This window comes from Xiphophorus maculatus, chromosome 11, assembly GCF_002775205.1.
Source record: "Xiphophorus maculatus strain JP 163 A chromosome 11, X_maculatus-5.0-male, whole genome shotgun sequence".
Lineage (NCBI taxonomy): Eukaryota > Metazoa > Chordata > Actinopteri > Cyprinodontiformes > Poeciliidae > Xiphophorus > Xiphophorus maculatus.
In genome coordinates, this window is record NC_036453.1 from 702193 (window position 1) to 720645 (window position 18453).

The 18453-nt window shown below is 37.7% G+C and overlaps 1 protein-coding gene across 2 annotated transcripts in view; it reads right to left on the minus strand.

Annotated features, from left to right (window-relative positions):
- Positions 1-6235: 6235 nt before the first annotated feature.
- Positions 6236-18453, minus strand: part of LOC102233680 (whirlin-like) — a 45651-nt gene continuing 33433 nt past the window's right edge. Inside the window, exons 8-12 of one of the 2 annotated variants that reach the window (XM_023341731.1) lie at positions 17277-17351; positions 15180-15876; positions 11862-12034; positions 8782-8910; positions 6236-7728 (exon numbers count right to left, since the gene is read on the minus strand). In XM_023341731.1, coding sequence (XP_023197499.1) covers positions 7552-7728; positions 8782-8910; positions 11862-12034; positions 15180-15876; positions 17277-17351 — 1251 coding nt within the window. In that variant the 3' untranslated portion in view covers positions 6236-7551. Of the gene's footprint in view, positions 7729-8781; positions 8914-11861; positions 12035-15179; positions 15877-17276; positions 17352-18453 lie in introns of both variants that reach the window. The other variant, XM_014471859.2, reaches the window with a different exon arrangement.

Genomic DNA, 18453 nt, shown 5'->3' on the forward strand with positions numbered 1-18453 from the left:
CACCTTCTGATTTTCTTAACTATGTGATGTGTTTCTTTCATAAATATAATTTACTGTAATACATTAACATTCTGTTATTGAGATGCTTCTGTGGCTGTCACTACATTGTATTAGGATTTAAAAGTATTATCCTTAGAAATCTTTCTGGGTTCAGAAAGTTAACTTGATTTGGATCACTGCTGTACAAGCATGAAGGTGTAGTTGCCTATTAAACCAAAGGAGAGAGCCCTTGCCAAAGTGATGAGAGCCACTGAAACCATCTGACAAATGAGGCTCTTTCATCCCAAGAGCTTTGAGGCATGTGAACTATGGCTTAATAAAAGCACTATTTATAGACTTGTTTTCTTCTACAGTTGCATGGATGATTTAATCAGCATGATAAATATGTGAAGAAGGAGCTTTTGAATGTCCCAGTACTGAAGCCACAGGATAGAAGATGTCACTGATTATTCTACCTTTCTGTGTGATCTCAGATCAGAATGATGCTTAAATGACATCTTAAAAACTGAATCTCAACAGAGATCCTCTTTTGCAGTCTGTGTGGTGCAGCTGATTCATTACAAATGTGCTCAAGGCCAGAAGAAGAGAGGGAGTAGAAGATGTTATGAGTCATTTCAATGCTATGGAAACCAGTAGTTTCCAGCCTCATCCACCACTGCTGGGCAGCCCACTGCACAACTAAGTGCTGGCTTATATAAGCACACTATTGTGTCAAGTTTACACCAAAGGATTACTATAGTGCTTTTTTTTTTATTGGTACATTTTATTCCCATGTCTTTATCAGGGTCTTTAATTTGTCTCTACTAAATGAGCTGTGTTCAGAGAAAACAGTTTGAACACTGTTTAGTTTTTCCAGAGGGATGTTTCACAAAAGTAGGATTATAAAATCCGGGATAAGAGATAAAGTCAGGCTTGACTAACGCCATCAGTTTATCCCAGCTTTATCAGGAGGAGGCTTAATTAATTCAGGTGAATCAACGAATTTCTTCAGCAGACCATGAGATCGATCACAGATTCACTGATGCGAAACTAAATATGTTGAGTACGCCATATCTCACACCAAACAAACATCTTTTAATGGCGGATGATGAGGAATTGAAGCAGAAAATACTCAATAAAAAAAAACTGCTACAAGCAGCTAAATATAGCTGATCGATTGAACATTCTTAACTAAAAAAACATTTAGTTCCCCCTCCCATCTACTTTCTATAGAGAAATAATAGAGATCAAACTGACCAGCAGCATCTCTGTCTTGTTTGGAGCATGCAACACCTCAGACTGGCAGCGTGTAGAGAGAGTGGTGAGGACAACTGAGAGCGTCATCGAGACTGAGCTTCCTTCCATCCTTGACACCACTTCCTGCCTGTCCAGTTATCTGCTTGATTTAGAGTGGATAACTTGGATCCAGTGCTCGGCTAATCACAAAGACCCTTCTACCCTCAGCATGGCTTGTTCTCCCTATTGATACTTTTATTATTACTAATTTACATTAGGAGGACTTCCACAGTGACCGCTGTCTAAAAAAAGCACAACACATCACAAAGGACACTTCTCACCCCGGACATTCTCTGTTTACACTGCTGCCTTCAGGCAGAAGATACAGAGCAATCAGAACGAGAACCAACCGTCTCAGAGACAGTTTCTACCCGATAGCGATAACAAAACTAAATGCAATCAAAAACAACCATTAATCATCATAAAATGATGTATGTGAGAATGTGGCTATTCTTATTTATTAGTTTTTTATCAGTTATTTGTTATTTATTTCTTACATTGTGTGTAAATTGGGAGACAGTTATTTTTTATTTTTAAGCATATGCACTAGCTGATGGCACTTTTTAAATTTTGTTGTTCTTGTGACAATGACAATAAAAATCTATCTATCTATCTGTCTGTCCGTCCGTCCATCCATCCATCCATCCATCCATCCATCCATCCATCCATCCATCCATCCATCCATCCATCCATCCATCCATCCATCCATCCATCCATCCATCCATCCATCCATCCATCCATCCATCCATCCATCCATCCATCCATCTATCTATCTATCTATCTATCTATCTATCTATCTATCTATCTATCTATCTATCTATCTATCTATCTATCTATCTATCTATCTATCTATCTATCTATCTATCTATCTATCTATCTATCTATCTATCTATCTATCTATCTATCTATCTATCTATCTATCTATCTATTATGGGAGCCTTGCAACAAAATTTCTTTCAATGTATACATTTTTAAATGTACAATTGAATGACAGTAAATGTTTTATAGTCATTTCTCTAATCCAAACAACACTGTAATGGTCTATTTGTTGGCCTTTCTGTCAAACTAGAACAGTGGTCTTCAGAAACAAAATTGAACAGTAAATGATTAGTGATTAAAAAAGACCAGAACAGACAGACAAGAAAACGGAATGTCCATCCCACCTTGTGGGGAACATTGGATTCCTGAAGGTGACCCAATGTTTCCTTCAGAACTCCTGAAGTTTTCCACATCATGCAAAGGGTTAGAAACATTGCTAGAGATTTTAGTAGGATAGCATCATTCAGTCGCTGCAGAGATGTTTGGCTGTGCATCATGTCATAATTCTCCTGTTGGATTGGGATCTGGTGACTGTGGTGGCAGTTGCAGTCCAGTGAGCTCATCGTCATGGTTATTTTACCAGCTTCAAATGATCTGAGCTGTGGGACATGGTGCATTATCTTGCTGGAAGTAGCCATCATAAGATGGGTGCACAGGGTGATTTTGAATGAATGATGAATTATGTATTACTCTTCAAAAAGAGGAAATAATATAAAATATAGTATGCAGCTACAACACATAAAAAGCACGTGAAACAGATGAATAAGGTAGAAAGAGTGACAGAAAAAATCTGAGCAGCATGCAAATACCACTAAACAAACTAAAAACCACAAACAAAGTCTATAGTCAGCTAAAGCAACATCCCTCCTGTACTTCCTGATACATCCACAGTCAGAGAGTCATCTGATAATTTCTGCATGTAATACAGTTAAAGGCAGTGGTGAAGAGGATGAAGACGATGGACGACAGCTCTGTTTTAAGTTAAGTCCAGCTAACAACTGGTCACTAGGAGGATGCTGTCTGCATGAACGTCTGGGATCTTCAGTGCAACAGGCAGACTGTGTGGACCTCATAAATTGGCATACTGATACAAACACTGACATAACAAAATGCTGACTTATGTTGGCACTTTAGATATTTAATAACTTTATCAGCCTTTTCAGCTTTTCCTGAAACTGCAGTCATCCATGTTCCATGAGGACACGGACATAACACAATACTATTCTAACACAGTCCATCAACGGCCTGCATGACCAGCTTTCTTTGGTTGAACCCCTGTATACATGAAGGCATAATAAGTATAAGCAGGCCTTACATTGAATGGAAAAAGGAGGTTCTGTTAGAGTGAAATCCCTATTGAAAGCAAACTATTTCCTGGTGTATTTAGAGTGGATAACTTGAAGTGACAATCTTTGCTGTTAGCAATGAAGTACCACAATCTGGCTTGAATTTGTCAAAACGCTGTCAATTATGCAATATGGAACATATAAGATCTAATTAGAAACTTTATTGTGTACTTATATACTTAGTGCACCTTAACTGAAATGTTATGATGCAGTTAAAAGAAATATAAGAGGATTTTTAATTTTTCATTTGCATCAAATACCTCCAGTGGGATGTTGAAGAAACATGAAATAACTGGCACAGAAATGTTAAATAATAATCCAACAGTTTTATTATTTTTTGTAAATACACTTCTATAAATCTATGTGCAGTCTCTATATGTAGTATATATTACTGTGTAGTTTATATGTTTCATTGAAATGGCACATCATCAAACCAACACTTCAGATATGAATCAGAATCTTCCTTGACTCAAAAAAACATTTTAAAATATATGTTTTATAGTAATCATCTCAATGTGACTGTAGCTGGACTACATCACTGCATTTCAAGAAGATAATCACAAAAAAAAACAGATTTGTCCTAAAATATACTGTAGCAGTATATATTCTAATATCACGTATTCTGGCTGGGATGTCATTAGATTCTTGCCACAGGTGGCGAGCGACGTAAATAAGTCACCTGCATTAAAAAGTCTGAATCTTTTACTAGATTTAACTTTTAAAAAACATTTCTGTTGTGAATTGTTTTTAGTGTACTATTTTAAATTCAATATATTTTTGGCTTGTAGACCTGTACAACTTTACATACTTTTGTAATTTGAATCAGCAATATAGCTGCTAATTCAAAGAATGATTCTATTGCAAAAATATGGAATAGCTACAAATGACACACAAAACAGTTTTGTTTACCTGCAAGCACTTCTAGATTAGTAAAATGTATATTGTCATAATTAATGACTTTACATTTTTAAATCAGATCAAGCATTACAAAAGATAATAATAACAAATCTAAATTTAATATAAATTTTAGACACTCAAAACTCAAGTTACGTTCTTGGAGTTTTAGAATCCCTTCCACTCTTTCAGCTGACTTCTGTCTTATCAGTTTCCTGTCAATCAGCCGGTGCAGCAGCTCATTAAGGTCTGTAAGCTCTTGACTGCATCCCTGTTTTTGCATGATTGGGTTTATGTGGGCAAAAACGTAAATAAATACAGAGTGGCTTCATCGCTTTTCTGTAGAATTGAGTAATTTAGGGCTCCAAACCTGCAGAGTGTGCAGAACAAGCAATGCAAAGCATGGATGTTCACCCACTCCAACAGGGAACCCGACTGTAATTTTTGTTTGTGCAAATTTATATTCTTCTCTGCTAAACTTGCTTGGACATTTGGTTGCATGTATAGACATGACCGTTTTAAAATTGAGGTTAACATTTTCTATCATATCCATAGATTCAAGAGCATTGAATCTTGATATCTTGATATGATTGGGGGCCCCATGACAGAAAATTTAATTAGGCCCCTCCAGCGCAGCTGCTGTTACATTTTCTTGACTCCATCTGACCCATCAAAAGCGTCACAATTTTGAAGGCTCACAACTGCCTTGCTTTCTTTGGTCCAAAACTGATCCTACTTAAATATTTACTTCTAGTTAATTTTCACATGCAACAGTCTGCATACTGTGTGCAAATAGGTTGCTTAGTTTTTTTTACGGTAGTTTTAGCTTACTGAAAGGTCTCTACCCATCAGCAACAGGCAACATGTAAAATATACACAAAGCAATCCAGACTTCTCAAAAAATGCTATGTTGTTGCATTTTGTTCAAGCAGCACTATATAACTTTAATAAAAAATGTTTTTTCCAATTTTATTAAAGCTGTCACTATGTCGTGACAGTTTGCCAAGAGGCAGATAATATGTGAAAAGATCAATCTCTTCCACCTCCTCCCTGAATTACTATTGCTAGCTAAAGTAATGCAACGTTCCGAACAAAAGCAACCAATCAGAACCAGGAGGAGGGTCTTAGCGCTGTCAATCAACTCATTCATTCACTGCTAAGTGTGCTAATGGACAGGAGACTGCCTTATATTATCATTTTATAAAGATTGTTTGAATTTCTGCCAGTAATAAATATGTTGTTTTTGTTGTGTAACTGTAAAAACAGCAGAAAGACAAGAGAAATCCACATAGATTCCCTGGAATGATGCTAACTAGCTTGTCACTGAACCCAGTGTTGCTCACCTTTTTCACTGGGACAGAATAAAGGTTTTATCTTGGTGTCTCTAACAACACTAACAACACAACAAAAGATACAGGGGCAAGTTAAATATACTGCTCAAAAAAATAAAGGGAACACTTTAAGTGTTAAACACCTGTTTAAGTGTTCCCTTTATTTTTTTGAGCAGTGTATATGAATAGATTGGTAATTTTTTCCGTCCTTCATTAATGAATGTAATAAAAGTGAAATTGAGGGGAAAAGTGATGGTCTGTAGCTAAGCTAACTATGCTAAATGGTTGATAATGTCATAGTCTACCCACCTCAGTTGGAAAAAAACTGGGTTACAAATAGACACTCTTGACTTTTTTTTCTCTCTTTTTGAAAACCTGATTTTATTAATTTTCTTGGCAGCATAGTAACTGCCACAGTCGTTTTTCTTTTCTACTGATTGATGCTGAACACCTTCACCATCGAGTGTGCAAAGCAGGATCAAATCATTTCATACTGATCCGGGGGGGGTTAGTGCAAATATGAATGTGTGTTTTTTGGTCTGGGAATTAAAAAAAATATATAAATTTTGTTACTGACAAGGCCCCCAAATTGTTTTCTATTTCAATACCAAAATAAAAAAAATGTATAGAAAAAAAAATTATTTTGTGGCAGAGCTCTTTGTCAGTCAGGGGCCATCGGAATTGTCCTAACTTTTCCTCCCTAACATCCCCTGCTCTGTAGACCCCAGTTAGCATGCTAAATGTTACTGTTAACAGCAGCAATATAGGCAAGTGATGGACTGAATATGACTCGTTCAAAGGGTTTGCCAAAAGAAAACCTCCTGTCTAAAATGAATTTGGCAATTGGATTTAAGACTTTAATGATGAACCATAAGACTTGTGAATCTATGACAAGTCACTCCAAATGAGAGTGGAAAGTGGCCATAATGCTGATTCAAAGCTAAATTCAATGTATCATTCTAGCTTTCAAGGTTAGAGGTAGTTGATTAAGGCATGTTTTGCAGCCTTAGGATCTGCTCACCTTGATGTCACTGAGTTAACCAAATTAGATTAAGAAAAGATTCCAGATGTCGCCGTAGGCAGAAATTACCACCAGAAATGAATAACATCATGCACAAGATAATTATGAACAACTATTGCTGCTAATGGTGCTTCTACAAGCTGTAGAATAAAAGAAAACTCATGAAAACTTTCGTTTTTCTATAACTGGAAATGGAGGCCTAAAAAACAGTTTTTCAATAGTCTGAACTAATCAGTTGTCCAGTAACAGTGAGGAGCTGACTTTCCATTTCTATCCATAAGCTTTTTGAGTCAACATTTAAGTTTTCTTTTAGTTGGAGAATGCTGCATCTTCAAAATTCACATGTTCTCTACTGAATTTTGATTTGAAGTTAATTAAATGTTAGTGATAGTAATATTTTACAAATCACATTCTCTAAATGTATTGCCAAATTAAGAAGTAGCAACACTTCTGCCTATTTCTTTCTTCTCCATTATTGCATTCATTATTATTATTTCTTTTCCCTTGATTTTTAAAATGGTTTGTGATGAGATTTTTTTTCTGCCTTAATATTATTTTTCCCTCTCACTGACATAATAAACAGAACACATACACAGTTAGAATATTTTCTGTTATAAAACTAAACTAATAACATTTGACTAAGTTATTATTTATGAAATATTAAATATTAATCTAATATCCTTTTCTATAATTAGCTTGTACAAATTTCTATAGAGAGCTGTAAGCAGAAATCCAACACACCTTTGTGGTATCCATAACCCTGAAATGAATTGAGGATGTTTAATAGAGGGTGTTAATTGAGAGTTCTCAATGGTGCATAACAACATCTTTTCCAATTAAAGTGTACTGAGCGACTGTCTTTTTTCTAGAACCCTAGCTCAGCCACCAGGAAGTCGATGTGGTCCCTCTCTTTGGTCTTGAAAGCTTCAGCAATGATTCGGGCGATCTCTTCATGTTCCTGTCCTCTCAGGGAAATTCCGTTGACTTCTAGGATGACCTGGCCAACCTTCAGCTGGCCACAGTTATGAGCTGAGCCTCCTTTCTGTCAATGTGGAGGAAGAAAAGAAAGTACAAATTAGTAAGACACACTGACATGTGGATGACTGTTACGGTGCCAATATTTTCTTGAAATAGGCAACGTAGTCACAAAGTACTTAAAAAAGACAAAAGTGGGGTGTTGGGTGGTGGAGAGGTTAGAGCGGGCGCCCTGGATACAGAGGCTACAGACCTCGATGCGACCGGGTCTGACTCCTGTGACTTCACTTGCTGCATGTCTTTCCCCCCTTCTCTTCTCCTGTTGGACTACAATCAACCAGTGCCAAAAAAAATTCTTAAAATAAAAAAAAAATTGCCAAAAGTCCTGGAAATTGATTCAACCCATTTCCAGTGATTACTCAATGTCCATTTCAGTTGATTACATTTAAATTTTGCTCCATTTCTGAGTTAGTGTTTGTCTGTATTCTGAAGTCAATTCCATCATGTCCATGAGGCCATAGAAGACAGTGAAGTCAAGTATCATGTGTCAGAGCTTCATGGGCTTTTTGAAAATCACATTGAAAAGTGAAGCTTTTCCAGTGCATAGGTCACAGCATTTACATTTGCTGGAAGAAAATGTAAGTAATTTGAATCACTGTGTAAAGAATTATCTGCTATGTAGCTAGAAGCTTCTAATCAGCAAATATGATTCAGGCATCTGATTAGATTTCTTGGTCCTACTTGATAAAATACCTTAGTGACCTGACAATCAGAGAGACTGATAAAAAAAGTAGACAGGTTGTCCACACAGTCACAGAAAAAAAAGTCTAACTAGACTGAAGACGGGAGAGTATTGGAGGGCCAGGTGTTCGGACATAGGATGTTATCACACCTTTATCCTCCATCATACACCCGGTCCCAAATGGATTTGCATTAATAAACTGCACTGAATTGTGTAAATATCAGCTAATAATAGAAAAGCTTACTGAAGCAGAGAGATGTTGATTATTTTGTACTGTTAAATTGTCCCAACTTAGTTCATCTCTTATTAAACCAAAATATGCTAGACAAAATCATGGCTTAAACTCTTAATCAGTACCAATTACTTTTGCCGTCTTACCTGAATGGTCACAATGCGAGGCAAAGGTTGTCTTGTATTCGCTCCTCCCTCTATAGCAATGCCCAACGTGTTGGAATTTTTCACCACTCTGACTAAGGCAGTGTTGAGTGCTGAAATAGGTGAGCTTGTCTGCTGGGAAACAAGGTGAAGAAAAGGTAAGCAGGAGATGCTCTGTGGGACATCATCTGCCTACTGATGTTTATTGATGAAATTTAAAATCTGGAGCCAGTAGTGTGTTCAAATGAGTGGAGGCAGTTCATCCTACTTTGAATATTTCAGATTTGTATGAACTGTCCACAGGCAGAGATACGTGATCATTATGACATATACAGTAGATATTGTATAATTCAGCATAGCATTTTATCTTTGTGACTTTGTTTATGAAGGCTTAAACTGTATTAATGTGTTTGATGCTGAGTAAATAGAAAGAGTTTCACAAGAAAAATGAAGAAAAGCAAAATTGGATTTTAACCCTTTCATGCATAGTGGTCACTACAGTGGACAGCTATCTAAAAGCCATTTTCTTGTGCTTCCTGTGGATTTTTATGTTATAAATGCACACAGACCACTGAAGTGGACACTAATGCATCATAAAATATACCATCAACTACTGGCCATCAGCTGCAAATGCAAGAAATTATTTTTGTTAAATACAATATGGCCGACAGACAAAAAAGCATGAGAACCGACCCGGTCCCTCCTTCTACTGTAGACGACTCTTGCAAGTAAAAAAAATATTGTGACATCAGATAACCCCTAAGGAACAATACTACTGGTGTATTTTTCAAATAACAACTTTGTATTTGGACAAAATTACAATTGATCACATAAAAATATATATATATATTTTTACAAAAAAAAATTCCTACCTTTTTAATGCCTTAAGAAAAAATTTTTAAAAAATGGAAAAAAAATTCTGACACAAAGGATCATAATTTATGCATGAAAGGGTTAATGTTGAGCCTGGGTCCATGAAAACAGAAACACTTTGAGGATTAGGAACATCATCAAGGCCAGGATGGCTCCACACCCCCCAACAATCCTTCAGCGTCTACTGGGAACCAAGACTCTTTATCAAAGGCCTCATCTTATCAAGTCCAGGACAGCTCATCAGAAATTTTGTCACCTGAACAGATGATTCTCAACGTTAGTGAGAAATTGGCTCGTCACGTTTTGCGGGGACTTCTCTCCTGAGTTCCCAAAAAGCATGTTTCTCGGATAAAATCACTTCTCATTTTTGTGTTCCAAAAATAAGACCACCTGTCTCTGATTCCTCAGAGCACCGTCCAATCATTTCTGAGGTTTAGGATTGGGTGCCAGACATTGTCTTTGCACCTGCGTCTGCCCCCCCGGCAGTACGAAAGAGGACAGTATCTGTCCGGATCACTAAAAGAAAATTTACAATAAACAGAAATGCTGAAAGTAGCAGTCTAAAACCAAACCTCAGATTCATCACCTTCATGCAGAAGATAATTATTAACAACTACTGCTAGTATTGGTGCTTCTACAAGCTGTAGAATAAAGAGATGGACTTTCATAAAAACTTTCTTTTTTCCATAACTGTGAGCCACAGCCTAAAAAGACAGTTTTTCAATAGTCTGAACTAATCAGTTGTCCAGTGACAGTGAGGAGCTGACTTTCCATTTCTATCCATCAGCTTTTTGAGTAAACATTTAGGTTTTCTTTCAGTTGGAGAATGCTGCAAATTCACATGTTCTCTACTGAATTTTGATTTGAAGTTAGTTAAATGTTAGTGATAGTAAAATTTTACAAATCACATTCTCTAAATGTCTTCTTTTGCCAAAGTCTTCTGCCTTTTCCATTATTATTATTATTATTATTATTATTATTATTATTATTATTATTATTATTATTATTATTATTATTATTATTATTATTATTATTTCCTTTCCTTTGATTTCTAAAATGGTTTGTGTGATGAGATTTTTCTGCATTATTTTCCCCTCACACTTCCCTTATAATAAGCAGAATACACAGACAGTTAGATCATTTCCTGTAATAAAACTAAACTAATAGCATCTGACTGAAGTATGATTTAAGAAATATTGATCTAATATCCTTTTCTTTACTTGTGCAAATCTATTTGTTCCTGACAGTAACATGGTTGGATGACAATACTGAATCACCTGTATTAACTGAATCAGCGCCCCGTAATTACAAGTTTTTAAGTGAGAATAGAAAATGTAACAGAGGAGGAGGGGTTGCTACAACATATCAGGATTTGCTAAACTGTAAGAATGTCTTTTTAGGGCATTTTGACTCTTAAATATCAAGGAATTGAGGTAAAAGGTAATAAACGAACCCTGACACTAACTCTACACAAAACCCCAAAATATGTGGGAAATTTCTTTATTTACTTTAATGAACTTTTCTCTCTTATATGCACTGATTATGACTGTTTAATAATTGTGGGAGATTTCAACATTCATGTTGACAAACCCGAAGACAAAGAGGCATAAAAGCTGTGTGGTATACTCGATAATTTTGGTCTAGTTCAGCATGTTTAAACAAGCAACACACTCAAGGACACACACTGGACCTGGTTATCAGTAAGGGTCTGAATAATTCCAATGTCTCTGTAACTGATGTCACACTGTCTGATTATTTCGCTGTTATCTTTGAAAGTACTTTATCCATTGACTCACTTAGCCAAACAGCTACTATCCCAAAACATTATTTCACAGTTAACACAGCAGAAATATTTTATTAAATCTACTCTTCTACCTCGGTTCTGCTCTGCATCTCCACAACCAGAACCAAACATGAAGAAACAGCATTCAGCTTCTAAGCACCACAAATTGAGGACAAACTTTTGTAAAACAGCTGAAACACTGAGTTATTTTAAATCAAGGCTAAAAACTCCACCTGTTTAGAGTTGCTTTTCAAACATTATAAATGAAACATTAATCAACTTTTGATGTGTAACAAAGCAAAGCCACTTGACAATTGTTTGTGCTCTATAACTTTGTATTTTTTGTATTTTTATGATGTGAAGTATTTTTAACTGCCTACTTGCTGAAATATGCTATACAAATAAACTTGATTGATGACAGCCTTACTTGTCTTGTGGCCCCTGTAGGATGCGTGTGGGCCCCTTGGAGTTCCAGATGGCCCTGCTTATTCTTGGTTGGTCTTGGGCTGCCATCCTTAGTTAGACCGCCGGTCTCTCCTATATCTACACCGCTGTCTTCACTCAGAGTCTGACCACTGTCTGACAACTGAGACAGGGCACCTGGAGGAGGAAGGATCAGATAGTACACCTTTTATGAACTTGTATTATCAAAAAATGTCAATGTCTACAGATGTTCAAATAAGGTTTTTCTTTCTCGGTTCAGTGAGAATGTTCAAGCTGTAGCTTTTTCTCTCAACTCTGTCACATCAATAACAGAAAAAAAGCATGTCTAATTTAGAAATCAAATGAAACTGCAGTATTGAAACCTTGGCTCTCATGAAGATCAACACTGCATTTTAAGTATAATGGTCCTGTGGTTTTTCACTGTTTTACATAGAGTATGTCTGGACTGGATTGGTCTTTCATGTTATGCACCACAGTTTTTTTTCAGTCTCATTTCTATGATCTAAATCATAAACTTTAAACTAGCAAATAATTTCATGGTTTGACAATTTGGCAGTTTAATTTAGCCAATTTTTAAAGTCAATACCTTTCTAAATGCAACTGATTAAAGCAGCAGTTATTTAACTTTATCAGTTAATTAACAGTGTGGCCAAGTACTGATGATGTATATGTTAAAGCGGATCACACACAGTTAGTTATTGAGTACCAACACATTCTATGCTTGGACCACATGTTTAATTACACACTCAAAATACCAAAAATGTTGGCTCAGCCATGTAGATCAATAAGTTTTCCAAAGACTTCCATGGCAACAAATGAAGAAAATCCAGCATCAATACATGCAGATTGTTGTGTTGAACCTCTAGCCATGAATACAAGAGGCTTGAATAACATTGTTTAAAAAATAATCTTTATTAACCTACTCAACAAAAAGAAAAGAAGTTTCATCAAAGAAACTCTGCTCATGGGGGGATTAAAACACAGGAGTCGTTCTCTTTGCATCACTTTTGGTTTATGTAGAATTCTGCAGAAGAAACCTTGGAATTATAGGTTCCCCAGGATTGCCACCGGCAATCAACGCTGGCTGCCAGCCTCTTCATCTCTGCTGTAAGATGGACTTTCACTGAGTTTGGCCGCCTGCCAGTCATGTGCCACTGGTGCAAACCAGAGGTAAGACAATGTCCCATATTTCCAAGGTGGCTTATGCTAACCATGCGTAGCTATTGCTAAATATTCTGGTCTGCCTGCCCTCGTCGTTTGTGATCCTGGGCAAGACGCTTCACCCACCGACTGCTAGTGTTGGTCGTAAAGTAGTTTTTTCACTAAATACTTCTTCATCATCTACTTCACTTCTCCTTTGTTCTGCATTTGGGTCCTCCATTAATCAACCATCATCAATCATGACAATCCTAAGCTATTATTACTGCCTCGATACCACAGAGTGAACAGAATTCAGATGGCAAGAGGAACTTAAAATGAATCTCACCCTCAAATCAACTTGTTTTTGCTGTCTAAATATGTCAGTTGGAGTTCTGTCTTTATGTTTCTGTGCAGATTTCAACCGTTTTGTGAAATTCTTTCAGTTTGACATTATTTTGCCTACAGCTGTCTCACAGTCAAGAAGTCTATGGTCAAATGGTTCTTAATTTTCCCAATTTTCCCATTGGTTGCAACAGCACAGCTTGGTACGACTTCATCACTTTGGGCATAAAAGCACAGCACTCCCTCTCTTTCCATCTCACCTGCCTGGTGGTGAGTCAGGAGTTGGAGTAGCAAGTGTTGCCATGGTGACTGGCAAGCACTGATTGATAGCATTACTCAGCTTTACAAAGCAATGTCAACTCGGAGTGGAATTGGTGAAGGTATGGTGTTAAACAGATGACTCTGTGAGACTGGCTGGAAAGCTGAGGGAGCAGGACAAACCACTGGCAGCTAGTGGCTACTCTCACTGCTTGCTTAGGACAGACAGGCTACAGACTGCAAAGTGTTTTCTCCAACAACACAGAAAAAGCGTGACTAAATTTATCACTAGCTGTTTTGAAAAAATGTCACTAAAGGAGTCCGGAAAATCGCTATAAATAACCACAATGTGGATAAGTTGACAACAGTGCTTCTTTCGTCCTGATCACAGTCCCACTCACTTCCTCTGCTCATCACACAGTCGGCCATGTCTGTTGTCTCTGTCCACTTTTTCAAATCTGCTAGGGGCAGGGCTATGCTTTCAGAGGGTGGTTAGTTACACTTGAAAGATTAAACTGGTGATGTCTGTGTCAGGAGCAGCCAGGACATGTGAGAAGGTGGGTGGCTTAGTTCCACAGTAGAGCTGCAGCGCTGGTTGGGGAACTGTACAGGCGTATTCTTAGCTCTGATTTGTAACCAACTTACAGAGGGGTTGTGATCAGGCTAGCCTGGAGGTTTCAACAATGATAAATAGCATCAGAGAGCTGCAGCTTCACCTGCGGTACTAGAACAGCTGGAGCACTGGATCAGGGGCTTGTTTCCTGTTAGAGGCTGGCAGTGATCACAGCTGTGCCAAGAATCTCCTTCTCAGCTCAGGGCCTATGAACAAATGGAGCATTTGTTGAGCAGGAGCTGTGCATGGCTAACATAGCTCAACTGTGGAAAGTTGGGGAGTCTTCTGGTTTCAGCAGCTTTCAGCTGACATGACTCGGTGAAGCTGTGTCTCTCAGGTCTGGAATGAGCATCAGCTTTTATTCTGAAATCTTGGGGAATCTGCATAGTTTCAAGGTTTCTTCTGTAGAAACTGAACAAACCAGGATCAATTTTATTCATTTAGTATAGGTACTGAATCCGTGAAACAGCACATATATGTCTTTTTCATTCCAAACTGACTGCAGTTGCAGGCACTTCCAAGACATCACAGAGTTTCCTTCTTAAAACTCCTCCTGCTACTGGGACTAGAGTTAACCAACATTGTCAAATCCGTTTATCATACCAGCTTGTATTTAGTCCTTCAGTCCTTCATTGCTGGAAGCACAACAACATGCTTACTCTGTATGAGGGACTGCTGCAAAGTTAACCACTAAATACAATCATCTAAGATTCTCTAGATAGAAGACTATTTACCATTAAAAACTGACTGCTAAATAATGCAAAGTTTGACAGCATTATGTTATAACTATGATAGAACCAAGATATTTTTAATCAAATTTAAATCTATCTTTATGCATTTTGATTTGGTTATTTACTCGTTCAAAACAACATTTATTGTTACCTGCTATTATATAAATAGACTGAATTGAGTTGAGCAAATGCACTCATCCTAACACTGGTGACATACCTCTTTGCTGTTGTCTGGAGTCTGCAGACAGCCGGTTCATGTCTGTAACAATGATTTTGTGGGTGAGGGCAGGTGAGCATGGCCGGTCTGGACTACATGATAGAGAGGCAGGTATCATGTGAGAGGGACATGGGGAAGGACACGGCGAAGGACGCGGTGATGGATGAGGTGATGGCATTGGAGATGCTTCTTTAGAGGAGGAGGCAGACTTTGAAAAAACAGATGACTTTTCATATGAGCTTGACCGCGAAGAAAGTTTTACTGCTGCCTCTGGTTGAACAAATATGGAGCAGTCCCGATGGTGCAGGAAGCCCGGACATGTTTGGTGTCCTGAAGTGAGCCGGTTGAAGTGGCCAGTATGCTGAGTGAAGTGTGAATGGGTGTATTGTTCTGAGCCAGAGAGGTGAGGGGTGCTCTGGCAGGTATGTTGGAGTGTACTGAGAGATGTATGATGTTTTGTAGCAGCACATGTATGCTGGGCAGATGTTGAGAAGGGCTGCTGGGACGTAGGGAAGGACTTTAGTGACTTGTGGAAGCATTCTTGAAGCAGGCGAGTGGGACCAGGAAGGGGTACACTGGAACTGGGCTGCAGCAGCCGGGCTGCAGGCCGCTGACTGAGCTCTTTGTCTCTGGTTTGAATATTCTGGGCCTGGACAGGTGCAGCCCTGAAAGGTGGAGGAGAAGACCTCGCTTCATCCTGTCAGTGAAAATGAAGAGTGACATAAAGAGGGAAATTTGAAAATCCCCAAATCCCCTTAATGTGCTTTAATGATAGAAGTGCTTGTAAGTCCACAGGGAAGGCTCTCAGATGTTTCAGTTCAAATGACAAAATTAATGAAATCACTAAATACGTATATTTACACATGTCCTACAACAAGGAGATTACAGTCATTAACACGCCTCTCGTTGAGAGACACTGAGTGCTTTTCAAAACAGTAAAAGTCACTTAGTAAAACCAAACAAAATCCCCAAAAAGTGGATGACAAACTAAGAACTGAATTGGTCAGAGTGTCCACAAGCTCTAGCTTAACCAAATGGTGCACAAGGACATTAAGAGGAACTGAAGCTGAAGGCATGAGAGAAGAGGAAGGTGTGTGTATGTGCAAATTAAAAGGACAACTGAGAATAGGTGTGAAAAGCAAAACTTTGTAGCCAATATGAAATTCAATCACTAGCCTAGAGGTTGCTGAAGAACAACCTCTAGGCTTTGTCAATTGCTGCTGTTGTTAGTCTGAAGGAGCTGAAAGGGAAAGAAGTTTGGCTGAAGATTCCAGCTCCATAGCGAGACTTTGGGTAAATAAGCAGCGCATTATAAGAGTAGTTGAGTTTAGGCAAGCCGAACGGCTGCCATGGGAGATTCAAGGACTTCTCAAACATGTATGAGTCAAAGCAACACTTCAGGTATGTTTTATTTCTTGAGACAATGACGCAAAAAAGGATTATACATGAAGTCAAGAAAATTACAGACAACCCTGAAAACTAGACTCTCCAAGGTTCTAATAGATATCTGGGTGTTCACTCAGATGATCTGTTCAGATGTGAAATTTATGTTCATATGTTGTGCTCCCACCTACAGCATAAATTGTATTTTTAACCTATACTGAGGATTCAAAATACATTTCAAATTCAAAAATACTTTATCGATCACAAAGGGAAATTAGATCTTTGGGGTTGACCAGAAATGTATGTTTTTATTCTATTAGGCCATATTGGAAGAGAACAATCAGGTTTTGTATGTCAGTGTATGTGGTAATCTCTCTAGAACTGGAATATAAACTTAATCATCTGGTATAAATGTCAATGAAGGTTACAGGGAGGACTGATAATTCCTCCCTGCAGTTCATCTGGTCTGTCCTCACTGAGGGTACTGTTTGATCTCAGTTACATCCTCAACTCGCTCTACGAACGTACTGTCTAGCAGACTGCAGGCTTAATAGATTTAAATTAATCAGAATAATAAATATGTTAGGCACATAGTTTACTAGTATGTTGATGCTCTAGTCTGATGGTGTGTTTGGAATATGTTGGAAGGTGCTACATATGTTCACAATCAAAATTTGACTTTCCATTAAGTAAGTAAAGAAAAGAATCCCATACCAGTGAAATGTTTCGGAAGCCATTCCTGTTCTTTTCTTGTTCTTTTTCTATCCAGTTGCCAGTGGAAGCTTCAGCCTGAAAGAAAAAAAATCACAGTTTTAATGCAAGTGTAAATGTGAAAGGCATATGGTCTAGTTTAGATTGCAGCCAGATGGATGAGCCTTGGACAACAGGACGACAGAATGAGTCCTTGAACAAACTGTTGAATAATTTAAAGCTTTATGTCTTACTGATTCATTGCAGCAGTTTTCAAAATGGACCTCAGGCGCTGATCTTTTTTTTCATACAAGGGGTATTTATATGGTATTTTAGTAATAGAAGAATTCACTCATTTTCTTCAGTGAAAAAAAAAACAAAACAAAAAATCTGCTCACTCTACCTCTCTGGCAGACTGCATAGAGCCCCCACCTGTAGACCTAATAGATTAAAATTTTAATGTGTACCTTATGGTGTTATTTTCTGTGAATCAAGCTACAATTCTGAAATCCTCCAAAGGGTTTACTGTGAGAGAGTTCAACAGAACCTGGTGCTAAAGGAAATCCGTCATAACTATAATGTGACCAAGCAGAATGAGGTCTCTGTGGATTGATGTGGACTAAAAGTGATCATCAATACAATGTACTGTAGTCTCTGTTATGACCCAGAAAGCTGCACTTTGTCGAGGGAAACTGAGGGAACAACAGAAAGATTTGAAAGATTTCAATGTCACTTGTAGCCAAGTTATTTACCTGTTAAAGTTGACAATCATAGAATTTCTTTTTAATAACGTTGTAAGGTTAACACAATGGTAATTTTGAACTCTTAATCCTGTGATGTAACGTTACTTGAAAGGTTGAACTTGCTATGTTTTAACGGAGGTCAATTCAGCTCAGATCAACAAGTGACATAAAATAACAATCTTTTTAGTTATTCAACAAAAACTAAATCACAGCGCTGTGGGAATGTGTCAAAAACTGTTTAAACCAAACAGATTAGCAACATTAAGTCTCAGTCTCCTCTGTGTGACTTTATCAGATTTTCATTAATGTAGTGGTAGGGAGGAAGAAAAGGTCCTTCAAAAGGATGTTCTGGATACCTTTGGTAAGATGCAAAATATGTGAAAAAGGTCAGAGTAACACACAGGCAGTGTGTGTGACAGCATTTCTGACACTCAAGGTTATTTTCTGCAGCCCCAGTC